This window comes from Haliotis rubra, unplaced genomic scaffold (assembly GCF_003918875.1).
Source record: "Haliotis rubra isolate DU_JTF1 unplaced genomic scaffold, ASM391887v1 Scf857, whole genome shotgun sequence".
NCBI classification, from domain to species: domain Eukaryota; kingdom Metazoa; phylum Mollusca; class Gastropoda; order Lepetellida; family Haliotidae; genus Haliotis; species Haliotis rubra.
This window is the reverse complement of record NW_025767587.1, coordinates 223,315-246,203: the sequence shown is the minus strand read 5'-3', so window position 1 is coordinate 246,203 and position 22,889 is coordinate 223,315. Positions and strand designations below refer to the sequence as shown.

The following is a 22,889-nucleotide window of genomic DNA, read 5'->3' as shown; positions in this document are numbered from 1 at the left end:
ACATCGTGACAATGGAATACTCAAAATAGATAAGTTTTAAAAACTTATTAAAACTGCACTAGAAAGTGAAGTCGTGGCCGGCCCGGCCACAAATACATCGTTATTCATTTTTACAAACACTAATTCTATTAGCCAAACATTTTTTTTCATCCGTAACCAGGATACCAGATCCTGCGTTTAAATGATTATTTCATAGGTTTCAAATAAAATATTTCTTTGAGTTCACATTTTTACTTCTATGTTTTAAAGTTAAGTGTTGTATTTATTGTATTCGTAAATGTTTAAATGCCATTGGTACTTGATACTTTTGTGTCGGTGGGCGAGAAGTGTTTTAAAACGAAGCGGTGTGTGTGCATGGGCCTGTGCGTGTGCGTGTGTGCGTGCGCGTGCAGACGTTTGACATGGCGTGGGTGATGAGGTCGTGGTGATAACGTGCTCTCTATTGAGGGTTGTCTTGGCGAAAATATGTGACCTTGTTTAGCTAATCTGAAAGGTTTAGAGTACTCAGTATGGTGAGGTGAGGTGAGGTGAGCTGAAACTGGGTTTTATGTCGTGCTTGAGAATATTTCGCTCATATGACGACGTGCATGCGTGTGTATGTGTATGTGCGGCTGCTTGTACTAGCCCAGACTTAAGCTGGTTTTATAGTGCTAGCCCACTGAGATACCACGCCGCAGTGAAGCATGAATACCCCACTCAGACACATTAAACTGACTCCGAGCCGACCAGTCCTTGTTGTACCCATTAATGCCGAGCGCCAGGCAGGGACCAACAAGTACCATATTTTAACGTCTTTTGGTATGACGCGGTCGGGGATCGAACCCACGACCTTACTCAGCATGGTAGTGGAGGCCGCGGTGGGCGAGCTGTCTAAGGCGCCAAGTTAGTAATCCAGCGAGTTTGAGGTACCGGGATCGAGCCCACCTGTGACCGGGTGTAAAAACCTTGGTACTCTTTCAGTGTTGTCACAACCCCTAGTGTACAGTACACAACCCTGTGCACTTAAAAGAACCCACGAATCCGCTGGTAAATGATCAAATGGTGGCAAACACCTAGTTGCGGGTACAGCAACGTTTCAGTGTACTTGGACAAAATACTGTGACTATGTGTCCCAGTCCACCCAGCTGTGAATTGGTATACCTCGTAAGGATGGAAAGCCACATTAACTCGGTGCGCCTAGTGGCTGCAAGTGTTGTATGATCCCCCAGGGAGTTGAGATTGATAATACGAAGTGCCGTTGAGACTGACGTCCTATGATCGTGGGAAAAACAAAGCGCCTGTGAGCAGCCTAGCTGGAACTCGGCGCTATATAAATAGATTATAATAATATACATAATTATCTGTGAACAGAGAAACAATGTACGTAACCATATGTTTGGTGTTCATCCACTTTGTATCCCCACATGGGTACAATGTGTGAAGCCCATTTCTGGTGTCCCCCGCCGTGATGTTGCTGGAATATTGCTAAAAGCGGCGTAAAACCAAACTCAGTCAGTCATCCACTTTGTCTGGATCCTCTATATGAACACACACATTCTAGTTGCAAGTGTCTGTGTGTGATTTGTTACAAGTGTTTGTGTGAAAATGATTCGTGTCAACTGTGTGTATAAGTTGTTTTTGTCTCTGCAGTCAACAATATGTGTATGACTTTTAAGTTAACCCGACCTTAAGTCCAGCATGATTCAACACCAGGCGATGTGGGATATCGGGGAGTCCCGGCAACAAATTCGGTTTATTTTTATAATTTCATTTACCATGTACGTCTGTATGTATGTTTTGGTTTTCCTTTTGTGTGTGTGTGTGAGCGTGTGTGCGCGCGTGCGTGCGTGTGTGCGTGTGTGTGTGTGTGTAACAATTCCACTTTCGCCACAACTTCCAATATGTTATTTCCATGCGACTTATTACAAAAATAACTTTGATATCTGTAATAAATTGACTCCATTTAAACCAAAAGATAGATTGACAATGCATCCATTTTCTTCACCAAAATGTACCATCCCTGGAGGCATCCCAAGTTTTGAACCCTAGATTCACATGACTTTTGGATACGTATTTTAACATAATAGCCAGAGTAGAACGCCTGAAATTCACAGCAATGGAAAAAACCCTTAACGTTGCGTTAATCCGCGTAGATGGGGTATCTAATGATTTAAATTATTTAATATTTTTAATGCATTTTTTTTCAAAAATGACAAAATGTATTCACGAGAAAATCAACTAATATCTGTCAATCTGCTAAAGGGGCAAGACGGCCGAAGTCAAGGCAATTTACTCTTCAGAGTTGCCCCACTTAGACAGGCCTGAAACCTATGACAGAAGGGACAAATATCTGTTCTCCGCAATGGCATCTCTTGTGTTGTCAGCATCAAAGCCGTGCTGGTATGTTTCACTAATATGGTAAGCACCTTACACTACATAACTTCGGGGTTCTCTCCCACATTAAGCAGACACTCTGTAATATGACAGTATTACAGCTCTAAGCAGCCTTAAACCCAACTCACAAACCGGATGAGTATTATCTGACAAGAACATTAGCTTGACGTGTCGTGTCGTGTCGTAATCCATTCAAGAACATGTCCATCAATATTGGTTCACTGTATACAGTGGAATCTGTCAAATCCGGACTCTGTGTAATCCAGTTTCCCCCATAATCCGGACTACTCTTTGAGTCCCCGCAAAATTGTTCTTAATTTATCATAAAAGCTTGCTATATAATCCGGACTCTCAATTACGGACCACGGACTAAAATAACAGTTCCAACAATCAACTTGCTATGAGAACAATGTTTTTAATCCAGACTTAGCTGACTAAAATAACAGTCCGCTACTTCGGTCGGGATCCTAATGGCGGCCAACTCAAACCACAAGACTGGCAGTTTCTATCTTCGATGTAAAACGGAAGTATGTTCTAATATGGGAACCTGTGTTGGTTTTCTTTCTTATATCATAACGATCACTGTCAACGTAATTTTACCCCAAATGTTAAAACAGAATGTTTCTATTAGCTGCAGTGAAGTCATGTGTCCCTCCGATATTTATAACTTCGTCCGGAATTCTTCACAGCAGCCATTGTCATACTGCGTCTACTCACGCCTCGAAGTGTAGTTGACAGAAAATGGATACGTATACATATTTTGTTTCGCTAAAAGTCATGTATTGCTTGTACGGAGGTCCAGGAGACGAAGGATGCTTTCAGTATCAGGTTTCGTAGATCATGAGTGATCAAATCACCTTGAAGAAGCTACTCTATCATTATCATTTTAGTTGAGTGAGTATGGTTTTACGCATCCTCGATAATCTCCAAGGGTATACGTTACGATCACTCTCCACTAAACCCTGGATGCATCCATGACTTGGGGGCGATGATTTTATTACCTCCCTTGACTGGCTCCGCATTCTCACAGTAGCCAATCAGCTAAGCCGCCGTTACATCCGAGCTTGCCAGTATCAACAAAGATAGCGGTCGCAGTCGCGAAGGTTTGTTCGCTGTGCCACTCAGATTTTTGAGGAAATAATAAAGACAAATTCACAGATCTGAAACTTTAAAAAAATATATAAAAGAACTCCTTCTACTTCTTACAGAGTACCTCTGCATCAATTGTGTTGCCAAGTTTAAACGGTTAGATAATTTAAGAAGCGAGAGTGAGTTGTGAGTGGTACGCTCAACTTCCCAGCGTAGGCGCCTGATTGGATAAAAAGCCAGCCAAGGGAGGTAATAAAATCATCGCCCCAATCCATGGATGCATCCAGGGTATAGTGGAGAGTTATCCTAACGTATACCCTGGAGATTATCGAGGATGGGTTTTACGCCACTATTTTAAAGCAAAATTCCAGCAATATCATGGCGGGGGGACACCTGAAATGGGCTTCACACATTGTACCCATTTGGGGAATCGAACCCGGGTCATCGGCATGACGAACGAACGCATTAACCACTAAGCTACCCTACCGCCCTTGTCATTATAAAATTTTACATATATGTGACAAAGGTTACGTCTCATGTAATTCCTCTTTTGGCTTGCAGTACTAGTTCCAGTGTTTAGGTGACTAATTGACTTGTCTTTTCGTGTGTTTGTGACGGTACAACCGGTTGGGCAGAAAGGGTTTCACCTTTCACGAACACCCGGTATCCTCTCAAGGGGCAAGCCTAAGGTACAACAAGTCTATTTGGCCCTGAAATCCTAGTTGCAGACAAACCTGGGATACTTGTGAAGCTAATATTGTCTGGATTCAGGGAGAAAAGGTTGAAGCTGTGTTTCTGTCTAAGATTCGAATACAATAAGTTTGTTTTTCATTTGTTTGTTGTTTTACGCCGCACTCAGCAATATCCCAGCTATATGGCGGCAGTCGGTAAATAATCGAGTCTAGACCAGATAATCCAGTGATCAACATTATGATCGTCGTTCTACGCAGTTGGGAAACGGTAGCATGTGAACGAAGTCAAGCCTGACCACCAGATCCCCTTAGCATGGGTCGCTGAAGATCAATTCTAACCAGGATTTTCATGGGACTAATAAATAATCGATAGAATTTGTTACAGATAATGTGCCATGGCGTCAGTGTATTTTTTGCATCATTGGTCGCTTTATTGCCAATTGTTTACTGGCTGCTTTCCCCAGAGATCAGGCAACACTGTGGGAATGCATATATGACGAGTGCTACCACGGGACCTGGACAGGCTATCCCTTCTAACAAAACCCTTTGGTCATCGCTTATTTTCAGAAAACCATTTATGTAGTTTTAACTGCAGATGTGCCTTCTACTCGTCAAGGAAACTGTTCTGAAAGACACAACGAGTCATAAAAAATATACCCAATTGCAAATAGCTGCATGCGCTGAAATATCATCGCTCACCCACCCACCCACCCTTCTTTCGTCTCTCTCGCCGAAGACCCGGGTTCGATTCCCTACATGGGTACAATGTGTGAAGCTCATTTCTGGTGTCCCCGCCGTGATATTGCTGGAATATTGCTAAAAGCGGCGTAAAACTAAACTCACTCACTTTTTGCGGCGTTCTCTATCCCTCCTCTCCTTCTCGCTTGTCGTCGGTTCTCTTTCTCATTTTCTCACTCTCTCACCCACCCACCCAACCCCCAACCAACCCCCAGGAAGTCCATATCGGTACACAAAGAAAGCCTTATATCATTGCTCTTGAATCTTTATTGATCCTCTGGTGAAGTTCAAGGTCACCTAATCTGAGCGAAAACGTTTAACAATACGTGCAACGTCTTCCGCCATGCTGCGGATTTCCTGCCCGGCCTCTTTCAATTTATGGCTACCTTTTATGAGTTCTTTCCCAATGTCCATCATCTTCTTTGCCTTCCGTGATATCTTCTTACCGCCTTTGTTCTCTGATCTACCATGCTTCTCTGCCTTTTCCATAATTTCTTTTTTGTAACGATGCCTTCGCTTATGGCCCATCTTTTTCCAGTTTTTGGGTCTTCTTACATTGTACTTTTCCCAGAATGATTCCTCTTTGGACTCTACCTTATTCTCATCATCTTCGCCACCATCATCATTCTCCTCGTCCTCATCTTCGTTATTCTCGTCATCATCGCCATTTTCTTCATCACCATCTTCATCATTCCCGCCAGCATCGTCGTTCTGCTCTTCCCCATCCTTGACGTACTCTACACCGCTGGTTGCCCGGAACAAACCTTGAGGAGCCCCGGGCTGCACGTCTAGAGAACACGAGAGACAAACCATTCAGTATCGAACTTTTAAGAGAGACAAAAATTCACCAACTGCTTCGAGAAATATAGTCTGCCTAAAAAAGGAGACAAATCCATATTTATTCAAAATAATAATAAATTATTTGCATATTTAAAATGCGCCAAATCCATGCCCTTATGCATGATGGAGTTGCTGGGAAAAGCAATCGAGATGTTGTTCGAATTGCACGAAATTTGCAAGAGGCATGACATATTCGAGACAAAAATTCCAGCAATGTTCTGTTTATGAGCCAGACAACCAGACGCTTATTATGCCCACTCAAAGCAGCCCTATGAAGAGCAGAATTCACAGAACCTCTAGTCATCGTTCTGGAGTGAGTATTGTTTTACGCCGCTTTTAGCAATATTCCAGCAACATCACGGCGGGGGACACCAGAAATGGGCTTCACACATTGTACCCATTTGGGGAATCGAACCCGGGTCTTCGGCGTGACGAACGGACGTTATAACCGCTAGGCTAACCCATCGTTCATCATCGTTCTGGAACACGTCCGACATTCAACGTCGCCATGACCACGCATCACCACTGTGACGGACAACAACAATGACGTCAAACATTGCACCAAGTGACGAAGTCGAATCCGACTTGATTGGCAAACGTTTACCCGTGTCGGCTACCCCACCAACCATTAAACACCCCGGGATACCTACCTTCCACAGGCGTAGCTTCTCCTTGTCCAAGGAGGATGACGCACACGGCCAGCAGGTACCACTTCATGTCTTGTGTCCTGAGGGCTGCAAGAAGATTATCTCTTAACACACAGTATAATCATTACCCCTTGATTGGACTATTTGTTTTAATTTTATTTTTGTGTGGATGGTGGATTTCGTTTAAATGTAGCAAACACACTTGTTTGGCGGACATGCTGATTAATTCAACTTATTATATTCATAAGAAAATATAATTTATATTCTTTTGTCATTTGATTGAATGAACCCTTGGGGTTTGGGGTTGGTATTCGGGATCTTTATTGCCATTGACAAGAGCCGGACGCCGGATCAGGTTGATACCTGTCACATATCTCAACCAGCTAATGCCGTTACAGGTTTGTTGAGAGGTCAGGACACTACACGCCATGGCTTCAAACACCGGGTGTCAGTAGTGTTTTCGGATGGAGCTCTCGAACAGGGCAAGAAACGAATCACAAACACCAGGACGATACTAACAATTAATTTCAAACACCTGGTGTCGTTGGTGAGACCTCTATGAAGAAGACATGTCACCCACTTTAACACCAGGTGGTGTCAGTGTCACTGGCAGCCGAGGCTAGACAAGAAGCGCCATTTATAGTCTACACGACGTTTTGCCACACTCAAAGCCATTAATGCCATTAATACCTAACACCAGTTATCACTGCTGACGGGGTTTAGAGTGAGAGAGTGAGTGAGTGAGGGAGTTTAGTTTTACGCCGCTTTAAGCAGTATTTCAGCAATATCACCGCGGGGGACACCAGAAATGGACTTCGCACATTGTACCCTATTACATATTTCATTTCAACATTAAACCCACGCAAACTTCATCACAAATTACTTCAACAGGTTTGTACCTGTCGTGCAGTATTCCGTATAAACTCCTACTCGCAATATGAATAACTGTAATAATAATAAGAAGAAGAAGAAGAAGAAGAATTGTAGTTGTATTTAAGAACCCGGATGTCCTTAGTTTTCTAGGCATTATCAATTATTTTAAGAAATAGAGAATCTCACCCTAGTGTCTCGGCCAGCCTCTGGGTTTTCTCACTTTTATCAACTCGTGGTGACATATTTGATATCAAACGACACGCGGGTGAGATTCTATTTATCATCAAATATCATACTTAATTTATCCTTCAAGAGAAATTAAATACGAAATGTCACTTGTAACAAGTAACAGTTGAAGACTTGCGTATGAATACATCCAAACGAACAATAGTGACGGTAGAGAGAACGAGTGACACCATTACGTCATAAACAACAAGCACATACAAAAGTAGTGCTAACATTTATTGCTTTAAATTCTGCAAGTTTTACCATTTCTTGGTAATATTTTAAGTAAACTTTTATGTCGATAGAAAAAGTCAAGAACAAAAATATCTTAATTGCTATGGCCATCTTTGTTTACATCTCAGGGAGACGAAAATAGTCCGAAAAATATTAACCAATCAGCAATTTGCTCAAAACTTACCTAAACGATATCTGCTCTGGAAACCTGAGTACTGGATGATAAATATGACTCCGTGGCCCTTAACTTCTATATTCTCAACAAGTATCATGTCCCAGTATACATCAGTTTCTATATTAATAATTTACAGGTATCTATTCCCCGTCAACGTAAATATTATTTTGGCGCCACGGCGACTGGAGCAACAAGGGGACGTTGCCTGCTACAACAACAACAACAACGGTGGTTTTACACCATGTGGTGACGTCACTGACTCAAGCAGACTAAAACAAGCGTTCCCCGTTGTACAGCAGCCATATCCGGGCAGGTAACAGCTATACGTCGTGTTTGTATGATGTTTAAAGCTCCCATGACAATGAGCACCATTTATGGTAGTACCAGAGAAGAAAAAGCAATTATATATGTCGGTTGATTTAACATATTCTTAATTTTTCAGCTGAAAATATATTAATTTAGTGACGTTATAAATGAGGAACTGCAGGGTCGTCTATTTAGCATTCAAAGAATACTTTGTGATTTTATTTTTTAAAGATAATTTAATTTAAAACTTTACAAATAAGAAAAATATATCTCAATAAACAATTGTTAATGGTATCTTTAAAATCTTAAATCAATGAAGTTGGGGTTTCTTAGCTCAAATTTACAAATTTCCAACATGGTAGGGATCATGAGATCATTCTCCATTCCATTAATTGAAAAAGAGCGTCTATCTGTATATGGCCTCATGATTGATCTAACTAATTATATTTTTACCACAATACGCCACAACAGATTACTCTTTATAAATTAATTTTTTGATTATGGTCAAATGACCATATTCGAAGTCAGCTTAATATTTAATTAAATGAAACAACAATATCGGCATAATTTCATTCGCCCCTCCGTTCACAAATTATACAAATAGTATAACGTCCTAACTTAATAGAAAATGTAAATTATTATTTTTATTCATTTATCTGGGAAATCGTTCTTGGTTCTTTTTGACTTTATGTCTTTTTGGATCAGCCAATCCTCCCCTCGGCTTGACTCCGTGAAAGTATGTATTAGAGAAATATCACAGACGAAGTATTAAGAGAATGAGAATACTTACCGGTCGTTCAGAACCAAAAGAAAGTGAAGATTGTCTTTGAATCACATCCATTTATAGATGGAGGTGTGCTTGTTGTTATTGTGTTTACATCCCGTAGCCTTGGTAACAGTCTCAGTTTCAATAAAAAATAACTCATATCGTAACGGATATCGCTTCCATACATAATTTATATACTTTCTGTCTCGAGCCATACGAGAAATTTTATTAATATTGTTTTTATAATAAGTACTTGTCGGTTATGTGAAATACTGTCTGAAATATATGAGTGACTACCTATCCTGGATTGTAAATAGAATTGTGCTGGATTGTAAATAGTATTGTGCTGGAATGTAGGTAGTAATATACTGGATTGTAAATAGTATAATACTGGATTGTAAATAGTATTATACTGGATTGTAAATAGTATAATACTGGATTGTAAATAGTGTTAATCTGGATTGTAAATAGCATTATATTGGATTGAAATTAGTATTTTTCTGGATGGTAAATACACTCTTCAAAAAAAGAAACGCATGGGGGGAGAGATTTTTCTATTGCATTTTCATATCGGCAATAGATCTAAAGACTATGTTTATGTTTGAATGATGTGATGTATGTGATTTTTAATGGTTATGTCGCGCAAACACAACCAAAATGGAAGACAACGTGTGTACCGACGTAGGAATGAACGTTACGCGCCCAACTGCGTACGACAGATCGATCACTTCGGTTGGGGGAGTGTTATGATGTGGGGTGCCATATCATACACCGGTAGGACTGACTTAGTGCTGGTTCAGGGGAATCTGACTGCAAACCGGTACATCAACCAGATTCTTCGTCCACACGTCCGTCCCACTATCAACCGGCAGCGAGAGATCTTACAGCAAGACAACGCCCGATCCCATACGGCACGCGTGACAATGGCCTACCTAGCCAATGAGAACATTCATGTCTTGCCCTGGCCGTCAGGTCCCCAGACTTGAACCCCATAGAACATCTTTGGGATCAGCTGGATCGACGTGTACGTCAACGTCAACGGGTCCCGCAGACGCTTGGAGAACTTGCAGTGGCGTTACAGGAGGAATGGCGGAGGTTTCCCCAGGCAAGAATCCAACGTGTCATCCGGTCTGTTCCTGGGAGGTGTCGAAAAGTGATAGCAGCTCGTGGTGCTCACACTAGGTACTGACTATCACGCCCCCTGGGGCCACACCTTTGTGCAGTGACTGGTATGACAACGTGATGACACTATTCACAATACAGTTGTCAATCTGTGTACGCAATTGTGGCTCACTAGGTTCATACTGCTATGAGATATGCTTTTTTGAAGACTGTAGTATTACACTGGATTGTAAAAAAGCAGTACACTGGATTGTAAATAGTATTATACTGGATTGTAAATAGTTTTAATCTGGATTGTAAATAGCATTATACTGGATTGTAAATAGTAGATTTTAGACCATTCTTTCAAAATGAAAACAATATTGTGATGTTGGAGTGTGTACATGATTTTGAGTGAGACTTTGTGTTAATAATTTGGTCTCGTCGCTGTATGGCTGAAGTAATGGCAATGCGACATAAGACCTTAGCTCACTCACTAACACACGACTCTGATTTGACTGGGAACCGTAGTTTTCTGGTTGAAGCGCGGTTCGATTCCCCACATGGTCGTGTTGTTTAGAGCCTTTATTTCGGGATAAGGCTTGAATATTGCCAAAATGTGCACCACTCTCACTGGTTCTGTTGAATGGGTACATAGAGTGAGTGAGTGAGTATGGTTTTACGCCTCTTTTAGCAATATTCCAGCAACATCACGGCGGGTGACACCAGAAATGGGCTTCACACATTGTACCCATGTGGGGAATCGAACCCGGGTCTTCTGCGTGACGAGCGAACGCTTTAACCACTAGGCTACCCCACCGCCCCGGGTACATAGAGATCACGATAGGAACACCCAATACAACAACACCTACCCTGGTGCTCTGAGCTCGGTCACCTGAGTAGATATGTGTTTGGCATTCATGGGTGGAGCATCAGTTAAGTCGGGTCCTCTTGTACATGTAGGTTGGATTCAGAGACTGTAGAATATTGGTGTGGGGCTGGGGGCGGGGATGGGGGTATGGTTTGTTGCCTCATGTGATGTGTTGTGTGCGGTGCGGTGCGGTGCGGTGCGGTGCGGTGCGGTGCGGTGCGGTGCAATGCTGTGATTTGGTTGGTGGTCTGTGAATAATGATATGGATTCTCATTATTGCAATAAACTCCACACCAAAGTGTGCTCAAAGCGTTAACAGAGTTCCACAGTTCATTATTACCCCGGATAACCGAAGCTGCCTGTGAGGCGCCAGAAGGTTATAGTCACATGACTTATCCCACCGGGTACCCATTTTCTGCAGGGTGAACAGAGGCAATTGTGAACAAACTCACTTGCCTAAGGTGAGACCACATGTATCACATGTGCTTCGTTGTCGGTTGGTCCTAGACACCCTCAGGAGTCAAGCTGCCAAACACGGTCACCCACCCAATGACTCGCCGCGCCCAACGTTGCTTAACTTCAACTGATTTGTGACCTGAGCTTTATGCACAAGACCGCACACTACCACACTGCATATTGTTTTGGGTCGTGTTGTGGTGTAGTGTAGATGAGTACGCTGGCCAGTAGTACATACTAAGCACACCAGTATATGTTGTACTGGCGATACATTTCAACTGTAAATAATAGATAATCAACATCGGCCTGTCTTAGGATCATGTATCAAACTATCTTCCAGTGTTGGGATAAATATTTCACTCTTATATTAATATATTCCATTAAGGCGTGGTATTTTTCTTCAGCAACATGACTGCAGTATTTATAAGCATATAGCAGTTCCTGTTTTAGCCGTTGATGAGGTTGGAATGTGTGTTTCTGTGATCTGTGCAGGGTGTGCCCATGTGTGATGTGTGTTTGGGAAGGGTGGGAATAGGTGGTGGGAATGTTTAACATTGATAGATTCCTTAATCCATTGTTTACAAACGTATTCAAACAATATGACGCTTACACAAAATGGAGTTTTCTCATATTCGTCGACCGCCTCCGTGGTGTAGTGGTTAGAGCGTCCGCCCGGAGAGCGGAAGGTCGCGGGTTCGATCCCCTACCGCGTCATACCAAAAGACGTTAAAATATGGTACTTGTTGGTCCCTGTCTGACGCTCGGCATTAATGGGTACAACAAGGACTGGTCGGCTCGGAGTCAGTATAATGTGTCTGAGTGGGGTATTCATGTTTCACTGCGGCATGGTATCTCAGTGGGCTAGCACTATAAAACCAGCTTAAGTCTGGGCTAGTACAAGCAGCCGCACATACACGTACACACGCATGCACGTCGTCATATGAGCGAAATATTCTCAAGCACGACGTTAAACCCAATTTCACATCACCTCACCTCATAATCGTCATTTGCAAGATAACCATTTCAGATTTGATAATTGATTTGCTTGTACTGTACATTCGATAGGTTTATTAAATTGATTTCGATGTTGAGTGCATGTACTTGATCTGGTAGACGTTGTGGTTGAAACACTCGACTATAGCACGGATGTCCTGAAGCTGCTGGCGGATCTTGTCGATGGAGGACACCACTTCCCCCTTGTGACTCACCATCTGGTTGTAGATTTCCTCCTGGAAACATTCAAACACCCCGTGTATTTACCCAATACAAAGGGGGTGGGGTGGGTTTTTTACAATTTCTTTGCATTTTACAGTGTTGAGTGAGTGAGTGGGGGGTCGGGTGAGTGAGTGGGGGGTCGGGTGAGTGATTGAGTAGGGGGTCGGGTGAGTGATTGAGTAGGGGGTCGGGTGAGTGAGTGGTTGGGTGAGTGAGTGAGTGTGTGGGTGGGTGAGTGAGTGGAGAGAAGGAGTGAGTGAGTGTGTGATTGGAAGGAAGTAAACATTGAACGGAGTGAGTGAGTGGAATGAGTGAGGGAGTGAGGGAGTGCGTGAGAAGAGAATAAAGTTCCAGGTAACACTGGCCGGGGCGTATATCCACGTGTATCATGATGGCTTGTCAGATTACATATTCCGACCTGGGTTGAATCCACGCTTTGTGTGAATGTCTGAGCTAAGGGAAGTATCTCTGCAAAGCATCAGGGAAGTAACTCTGCAAGGCATCAGCTTACAACACGAGGTTGTATTTAGTAAGTTTAAAGCCGAATGAATCACTACTCCAGCTATTTAACGTCGTGCCAACGTAATGTGTAAGGAAAGCCAAAATAAGGCGGCTATAAGACGGTTAGCATATTGGTAAACGCCACGAAAACGAGTATTGTGCCTACCGACCAAAAAATCCAAATTGAGGCGAACCGGAATTCGAACCCAGAAACTCAAGTCATCTACATTCGAAGTGGATGTTTGTCGAGAAAAGTTACATTAATCGAGTTTTCAGTTGTTTGAGACAGGCTGTATGTGTTTGTAACATTAGTGTTTAGAGGGACGAGTCCATCTATCATAATGATATAATGATTATCGCTCGATGTCGTTATTTTCAATTTATACCTCACCTCTATCGTTCTCCTCGTTGTGCTGTGCCTCAGGTCGGTCTCGATGGCGGCGGTGACGTCGACGATGTAGCAAGTAGTAGCGTTCCTCACCACAATGATGTCCTGAAATATACATTCATTATTGTTATATGAATCAGCTGGTTGTACAGAAATATTACAATGCCATTTAATGTCTGATTTGTGTTCAGTGCCTTTCCATGCTGGTGATGAATACAAAAAAGTGAAAAATTAGAAAAACTCTGTGAGTGTTTACTGACATTAACTCTAGCCGCGGAGTATTAAACCTTTATCAACGATCCTTGCTATATATTTGTTATTAAAAAAACAATTGTGAAGTCAACAATGATGTCACAATCGCCTGAAAAAACATTTATAAATTTCATCGTAGGATCATCAACAAGGAGATATCACTTAATCTCTTATACTTCTTAAGGCAACACGATTTGAGTGATAATTCAATTTTCAATCCAGATACGGTACAGGTCCTGGTGAGAGTGTTCAAATATATTATTTAAGAATCATGGGTATTTCGTGTATATAATAAGCCTCCATGTCCATTAAGTTTTTTTCCGGATCAACTGAGTCTAACTGAGACGTACTGAGTTTCACTTCATTTGAACATCAGCAAGTAATTATTTATTCGTGGTAGGAAATACGAGAAGCTAAATACGGCGTAGCTGTGATACTCCATTGAGTAGCCGTGGACGAGCTCGGGGTGGTAGTACACGATCTGTCCGATATCTCCCTGAAATAGGAACAGGAATATATTTATACGATGAGACAAACTTTCATCAAACAAGAGATATCTCGTGTAAAGATGTAACCGCCATTTTAGACGACATTGTCTATTCCCGGCCATTTATTCGTGACTGAGTATGATTTTTCGCCTCTTTTGGCAATTGTCCAGCATTATTACGACGTGCACGTGGCAACCAGAGTGAGTGAGTGAGTGGGAGGGAGGTGAGGTGAAATTGGGTTTAACGTCGTGCTTGAGAATATTTCGCTCATATGACGACGTGCATGCGTGTGTATGTGTATGTGCGGCTGCTTGTACTAACCCAGACTGAAGCTGGGTTTTATAGTGCTAGCCCACTGAGATACCATGCAGTGAAGCATGAATACCCCACTTAGACACATTATACTGACTTCGAGCCGACCAGTCCTTTTTGTTCCAAATTAATGCCGAGCGCCAGGCAGGGACCAACAAGTACCATATTTTAACGTCTTTTGGCATGACGCGGTCGGGGATCGAACCCGCGACCTTCCGCTCTCCGGGCGGACGCTCTAACCACTACACCACGGAGGCGTCTGGGAGTGAGTGAGTGAGTATGGTTTAATACCGCTATTAGCAATATTCCTGCAAAATCACGGTGGAAATTCTATAAATTAGCTTGATACACTGACGCCATACGGAAATCGAACCTGGGCCTTCGGGGTGAAGAGCGAGCGCTTAAACAGCTAGGCTACCCCACCCCCCGACACCAGCCGTAGGCTCCACACATTATATACATGTGTGGAATTATGCTCGGGTCTTCCCGCAAGGAGCGAAAGCTTTAACCATTAGGATATTCCAGATTATTGAAGAGGACAAAAGACTTTGAATACCATGTATACTGTATTCTGTGTGCTCATTCCTCTGAAATGTATGATACATAATCGCATAGACATATTCCCCAATGGTGGACTGTAGATAATGTCGTCTGCACCAAACGACCCAGTGATTGACATTATGAGCACGATCTATGCGAGCGGGACAGGCATCAACAACGTGAGAAAGCTTGACCACCCAATCCGCTCTATAATTGCATGTTAAGACCAACTTGGGTTTCTGAAAACCAGTTCTGGCCCGGATATTCACAGGTCCCCTTAATACATTCACAAATTTAATCACTACGCAATAGAGTCCAGATTATCGAGGTTCTCTATATACAAAATTTCCGTTTGGGTTAATCCAGCTGACCAAACAAAATTCGAATATTCACGGAATCTTGACAACCCTAACTAACGCTTTGGCGACCTTCCGAGACACAATATGGTGGACCAGGTGTACTGGCTCGCACGGAAGACAAGAATGAACCAGATTCATCTTGCCATCTGTGGGACAAAGTACACCTGGCGTCCCACACGGTGTATGGTGTGACATAAACATCGATTACATCGATCATACTACTGCCAATTTGTTAGCTTACCAGGACAAATCCCAAGGCAGTAAAAACAAGGAGAGCCTTCATGTTGTTTGGCGAATCGGCGAGTCTGTGCGAGTCTCTGAGATTATGACAGTACCGTTCCTGTGCACCGAGGAGTGTTGGCACATTCCTATCAGTAATTGTTAAGAGTACTTTCTTTGGAATAGAAAATATAGACAGCGACTTTAGGTTACATTCTTCAAATCAGGAATTAGGTTAACTGTTTCGCTGAAACAGAACGAGCTCTTGATAACACTGCTCGAGAATATAAACACATTTGTGTCATCACTATTGCTTAAACGAACTAATATTTTTCTCAATTAAAGTGTTGGAAGTGAACGTTACTCTATGTGGTATTGAATTGTTGCATTCGAAAACATTTTGTTTGAGGTATTTTACAGTATTTACTAAGATGCTCCTCATATAAATTTACTTCTTTGTAAAAAACACTTTGAGGAGAAATAAAACCCGAAATCTCATTTCAATCAGATCTTGTAATTAGGGCTTACGTACCACCGTATCGGAGATCTGAGGACATCCCCATGTGCTTCTTAAAAATAATTCCAACCAAAAGTTACTCATTTATTACCTTTAACACATTGTACATATACCCTATTACCTACATATTATTCATTAATAATTAAGAATATAGCAAGTGTTGTTTCAATCTATTCATCTAGCTAAATAACAAATAGCAGAGTATAATTTGCTTTCCCGGATTCACCTTTAAAGTCGGCTAAAATAGTATTCAAATCAGTTATACGAATGTGTTTAGTTCTGCTGGCTATGACACAAAAGATGTTTCTTTAATTGTACCTATATTTTTTAAGTTCCTGTTGCAGAAATATTGGTGTTGTAGTTGAATAATTGCCACTCATCATAGAAAATGTTTTTCTCTTATCCTTCATTAAATGAATCACTTATGTTGCAATGTGATCCTTTTCCATGACTGTGAAATGTCCACTGAAGGCACTGAGCATTTATTGAGTACCATCTGGAACTATTACGCCATGCATTTCCTAGAGATAATATTCCGAAATAAATCTATATGTGAACACTAAAATTGAATGTTTGCTGAATGCAGCAATTGACGTTGTCCAAGACAGAGTATCTTTTGGAAATTCATACCATATCATAACCACAGCTAATTATAATCCTATGTCCTCATTATAAGACAAGTAGAGAACTGTTACGCCACCATATTATCATAACATTCCATCCCATGATAAATTTGTATCATTAATGTCAACAACAAATTCTGTTCTTATAAAGAGAATATCACTGTTCCTCAAATGAAATGTACAATGTTAAGTACTAAGTAGCCTTGCATTGTATATCAATATATCTTGCGCATTGTATGATCCGTGTGTTTTAGCACAATGGGCCATGAGGTCTCAAATGTAAAATAAACTTGTCACTTGTCTGTAATCTTATAGCATCTCTGTATTATCTGGTACTTCCTCTCCCTGGTAACCAAACCATTAAAAGCGTTCAATCCTTGCCTGGTAATTTAAACGCGTTTTGATGTCTGAAATGTTTGAATTCCTAACTTGTTTGAAATTGTTTAGACTTAAAACGTTTTACACAAACGTTTTTAAGCAACATGGAACAATATTCAAATAATCAGGTACATTGCATTTCTAAACTGGTTTTGGTATGGTAATATTGTCATTATATGTTAAATAAACTAAATTCCAAAAGAAAGTGTCCCACGACGCAAACTTTTATAGGAAGAAATAACAAAATGCATTGAATGAAAATTCATCTGTATTGGAAGGATGGACGGCTTCCACAGTATTTACAATGGTTTAAACAAGTAAACAAAGCAAACATATTAAATTTACAGAGGGATGATTCACATGGGGGTCAAATGTCAGTTTCACAATTTAAATCATAGAGTTTGAAATTCGTTACCGAATTCAATGTGCACTCCAGGATGCTCTTGTGGTCAGTATTGTGTGTGTCCTGTTGATGGCTTTACGGACGCGCCCGTATTGATCATGCCTATTGCGCTTTCTCTCTGTTCACGGCTGAGCCTGGGCATTTTAAATGGTCAATGGGATTGTATTTACACTGATTTGTTTTCGCAATGTGAGTTTTGTGCATTTGGATATTAAAAGGCATGTCATGCATTTCTGTCTTATTTACAAAGTGCGCGACATTCTCAATTGTTGGCAACTTGACCCACATTTGGGATGCGTTTGGGTGCACAGAAAACGTTTGGTTTCGTTTGTTCAATCACTTCCCCTAAACATAATTTCAAAATTTTAATGGTAGACTTTCTTTTGGCATTTTGTTTACGAATTTGTGATTGGTCACTTATGCTTATGCATAATTTCATTGCGTTGTGATTCAATTCCCCCAAACACTCTACAAGAAAAAAGCTGCGATACAGAAGATCTGCTAGAAGGTACGTGTCTCGTATTGATGGAGTAACTGAGAAAAGACCCTATCACCTTTATTCCAGTCTTCACCAGCATGTCTATATCCAAACCATGTGGAGACTTTGCGATGTTGAGAACCTGGTATTTGTTATAACAATATATGGTGTCAATATGTTTCCATTAAGCATAGCAAAGGAACTTATCCAAACCTCAATTAATGTCACTATGAGGCTAGAATTACCGTCGTGAAATAATTAAATGTCAAATCTAAACGCTGTAATAACAGTTGTTTCATGGGAGCACACATGGCCAAAAATTGACTGGACCAGGTTCACAGTTAGTGTTTTTAGGTATTTTTATTTTTAAATTTATTTTTTCATGAAACCAAAGTCTTCCATCATAAACGGCGGTCATTACATCATGACATATACAAATGCATGAACATAATGAGATATACAACATACCAGGATGTAACATAGTTAGACCAGTGAAATATCAGCCTGTATAGGGGGTTGTATGTGGTGCCACACCCAACATATCATGTTTTATATAGTGCAACATGCAGCATACAGTGTTGTATATAGCGTCACATCAGACACAGCATTTTGTATATTGGGTCACATCCAACATATGCTGTATAAAGTGTCATATCTGAAATATCGTATTTTATATAACATATCAAACGACCTATCATGTTGTATATAACACCATATCCGACATATAATATTGTATATAGGGCCACATCTGATCTTTCCTGCTGTATATTGCATCACATCCAACATATCGTATTGTATCTTGCAGCACCTCCAACATATCATGCTGTATATAGCACAGCACCAAGTATACAACGTTGTATATTGCGCCATATCAGACATATCGTATGGTATATGGGGTGTTGCGCTATATACAACATGATATGTTGGGTGTGATGCAATATACATCAGGAAAGATCAGATGTGGCCCTATATACAATATGATATGACGGATATGGTGTTACAACATGGTATGTTGGATGTGGCGCTATATACAACATAGTATGTCTGAGGTGTATGCAATATACCACATGATATGTTGGTTGTGGTGCATTATACAATATGATAGATCAGATGTGATGCAATAGACAATGAGATACAAGGGATGTGATGCAATAAACAGCATGATATGTCAGACGTGGTGCTTTAAACAATATGACATGTCGTATATGATGCTATATACAACATGGCATGTCGGATGTAATGCTATAAAGCCTATATACTTTATGATATGTCGGATATGACGCTATATATCTAAAGCATGATATCTCGGATGTTGCGCTATGTATAACATATGTCGGAGGTTCACATTTAGTTAGTGGGCATATTGCAGTGGTGCTACACAAAAAATGAGCCTGAAGGTTAAAACAAATATGCAGATCACAAATAGAAGCGACGAACCCTGTCAACAAACTAAGACACACGTTCTTTCAAGAAATGCAAGTCATTCTGATAACATGATCGTGACAAAAAGGCGCTCCTTTTATTTACACCATCTGCTCTGAAGATAAAACCTGCCAATCCTTTGCTAAAATGTATTTAAAGACGTATTGGTCATTCAACTCTTCCTAGTTGTCGAAAAAAACTTAATCATGCAGGTTTATATCATCCTGGGGCTCTGCGCCCTTGCTGCTGTGAGTGTGTGACGTCATTGACCAGGAACTGGGTGTCCATTTGTTAATTTATAAGTAAAATATTGCTCTTCGACAAGCCGACAAAAAGTAGTACTCGCTCTGTCGCTTAAGATGAGACATTGTACAAGGATACTTCAAGTGGAGATAAGCTGATCATGTGACATCCTTTTTCTTTTTCTTTTTGTGGCGGGGTAGAAAGGAGAGGAGTTTAAAATTGTTTTAATTCTTTGTTGCAGTATAGACTTGGTGATGGCAACAGTTGTGATGGCAACAGTTGTGATGGCAACAGTTGCGATGGCAACAGCTGTGATGGCAACAGTTGTGATGGCAACAGTTGTGATGGCAACAGTTGTGATGGCAACAGTTGACATGAATGAAGAGGGTTAATCCCAACTCACTTACTCTTCCAGGCCCAGTTCAAACCAGTGGACATCATCAACAACATCCTTGGCTGGAACAGTGACAGAATTCATGGCTGGAGCTTTGAGTTCCACAAGACCCATGTAAGTACGAGACAATACCTCATTCGGGTGTTGATTTCATTAGACATCCCGGTGAACCTCAGAAAAGTAAACTGTGAGTGCTCGCGACTGCCACACAACGCTTTTTGTACATCCTGTTACAGTCAGAATGATTTGGGTGTTGTTTAATTCTGAATACGATGACAGGTGTCAACCAAGTCAGCGATCCTGTAAGTCGACTCTGACAAGCATGGGTTGCTTAAGGCCAATTCTAACCCGGGTCTTCAGGGGCATAGTCAGAATGAGCTTTAGCCAACTTTGGCAGGAAGTCGATATCAATCAGAAAACAGCTTCCTCGACCTTAGCGGTAGTAGTTTCAAACTGGGAACATTTATTCTAGGTTTCGCTTTAAAGGATATGACAAAGATCTGGATTAAAAATTTGAAAAATGTAGATACGAAATGTATGGAATTTGCTGTAAAAGGTCAAAACTGTATTGCAGTACTTGAACGGACCATGAATAGTTTCAACTGGTGTTTCTTTTAAATGTTACTATTGGCAACTGAACGTTTTAGGGATTCGTATTTGGAAAGTTAACTGCCCTTTTTGTTCTTCTGTGTCACTCATGGCTCTGTTCCTAAGAACGAGCTCTGTTTAGGATGGCTGTTAAGGATGCAAAGAAAGAAAAATGTAGATACGAAATTTATGGAATTCCTCTAAAAGGTCAAAACTGTATAGTAGTACTTGAACGGACCATGGATAGTCTCTTCTAGTTTTTCTTTCAAATGTTACAATTTGCAGCTGAAATTTTTAGGGTTTACTTTTTGGGAATTCAATTGCTCCCTTGTTCTCCCTTGTCACTCATGGCTCTGTTAATACTGACTGACTGAGTTTAGTTTTACGCCGCTTTTAGCAATATTCCAGCAATATCACGGCGGGGGCACCAGAAATGGGCTTAACACATTGTGCCCATGTGGGGAATCGAACCCGGGTCTTCGGCGTGACGAGCCAACGCTTTAACCACTAGGCTACCCCACCACCCCCATGGCTCTGTTAATAAGAGCGAGCTTTTTGAGTCTTGACTGTTTAGGATGCTAAGAAAGAACCTGACTTGATTGCTTAAGCCTTTGTGTTTTGCTTAACGCCGCACTCAGCAATAGTCCAGCTATATGGCGGTGGTCTGTAAATAATCGAGTCTGGACCACACAATCCAGTGATCAACATCATGATCATCGATCTATGCAATTGGGATACGATGACATGTGTCAACCAAGTCAGCGAGCCTGACCACCCGATCCTGTTAGTAGCCTTTTGTGTTGTTGAATACCAATTCTAACCCTGATGTTCACGGGTTAATCCGGCTTGAGTGTTTTCTTGTTGTATGTTAAGTCGGTATGATGAAGACGTTCTGAAATTGTACCAAGAGGTCTGTTTCTGTCAGGATCTGCTCCTGGTGAGGAGTTCTAACGCCTGTTATCTGATACATGTTGACAACGACATCGAGAAGCTCCTGGATAGCAAGGACAGCAGGGAAAAATACGAGGTATGTATTAAATGCAAAACGTAAGAAGGTTAGATTTTACACCGTTTTAGCAATGCTCAAGTAGGAATAGGCTTCACATGTTGTAATCATATTGGGAATCAAACCCGGGATTCACGTGATTAATCAATTTCGATTAGATCTTTCTGAAAGGATCATTGTAAGATGACGAATTAAGGTTGTGGTGAAATGAAAGTTTATGTTTCCAGAGAATAACTAAATAAGGAATGTTTTTGACGAGATAGTCAAGTTGATGATAATTTTGATCTATGATTTTCAAGTTAGTGATGATGATGATGATGATGGTGGTGGTGATGATGATGATGATGATGGTGGTGGTGGTGGTGATGTGATGTGATGATGATGATGATATGATGATGATGATGGTTGTGGTGGTGGTAGTGATGATGATGATGATGATGATGATGATGATGATGGTGATGGTGGTGGTGGTGGTGATGATGATGATGATGGTGGTGGTGGTGGTAGTGATGATGATGATGATGATGATGATGGTGATGATGATGATGGTGGTGGTGGTGGTGGTGGTGATGATGATGATGATGATGATGATGATGATGATGATGATGATGATGATGATGATGATTGTGATGATGATGATGATTATGATGATGATGTTGCTTTTTCCAGGACCAGATCTACCAGCAGATCCAAGCCCACACTGGCGAGAGCAAGAGCAGCCTCAGCGAGCTCCGCACCAAATACCACGACATCCGCTCCGTCGCCGAGTGCTTCAGGCACTCCGTCTACGACCTGACCCCCAGCTCCAGCTCCAGCTCCTAAGTGGTGCCACAGAGGTTTTCTTCTTGTCCAGTTGGTTGACACATTAAAGCTGATTTCTATCGGTCGTCCATATTGATTGTTTGGGTGAACGATTTTGGCAATGAATCTCATTTCTGCTTTTATAGATTCCCAACAAATAGCTCAATCTGAAGATCTGTACTGCAAGGTGTGCGGTCACTTTAAAGTGACACGAAGTGGCTTTATGCGGAAAGCGATGGCTTAGCAAGATGACACCTTATGTTCAGTTCACCATGTCATGAATATACCTTTTGTGAACCTCTTGACGGCCAAGATAATGTTAACACCTGAAAAAACAACAAAACTCTCCAAAACGTTTATGTCCATGGATGTTATA

General features: G+C 41.3%; 3 protein-coding genes across 4 annotated transcripts; 1 reads left to right on the top strand and 2 right to left on the bottom strand.

Moving 5' to 3' along the window:
• Window positions 1–5,144: 5,144 nt before the first annotated feature.
• LOC124262819 (leiomodin-3-like) lies at window positions 5,145–6,457 on the bottom strand. The gene is made up of 2 exons (XM_046697386.1): window positions 6,383–6,457; window positions 5,145–5,680 (listed from the first exon to the last, which is right to left on the bottom strand). The coding sequence occupies exons 1-2, from the start codon at window positions 6,447–6,449 to the stop codon at window positions 5,190–5,192; spliced, it is 558 nt and encodes a 185-aa protein (XP_046553342.1). The 5' UTR covers window positions 6,450–6,457; the 3' UTR covers window positions 5,145–5,189.
• Window positions 6,458–12,437: 5,980 nt separating this feature from the next.
• LOC124262821 lies at window positions 12,438–15,839 on the bottom strand. 2 transcript variants are annotated; one of them, XM_046697388.1, is made up of 4 exons: window positions 15,683–15,839; window positions 14,164–14,238; window positions 13,494–13,595; window positions 12,438–12,615 (listed from the first exon to the last, which is right to left on the bottom strand). In XM_046697388.1, exons 1-4 carry the CDS (start codon window positions 15,722–15,724, stop codon window positions 12,457–12,459), a joined length of 378 nt encoding a protein of 125 aa, XP_046553344.1. In that variant the 5' UTR covers window positions 15,725–15,839; the 3' UTR covers window positions 12,438–12,456. The 2 variants fall into 2 exon arrangements, with proteins under 2 accessions (XP_046553344.1, XP_046553345.1); XM_046697389.1 differs by having other exon boundaries at window positions 14,164–14,229; window positions 15,683–15,819.
• Window positions 15,840–19,634: 3,795 nt separating this feature from the next.
• On the top strand, window positions 19,635–22,598 carry LOC124262820. The gene is made up of 4 exons (XM_046697387.1): window positions 19,635–19,729; window positions 20,140–20,232; window positions 21,632–21,733; window positions 22,382–22,598. Exons 1-4 carry the CDS (start codon window positions 19,688–19,690, stop codon window positions 22,532–22,534), a joined length of 390 nt encoding a protein of 129 aa, XP_046553343.1. The 5' UTR covers window positions 19,635–19,687; the 3' UTR covers window positions 22,535–22,598.
• The last annotated feature ends 291 nt before the right edge of the window (window positions 22,599–22,889 follow it).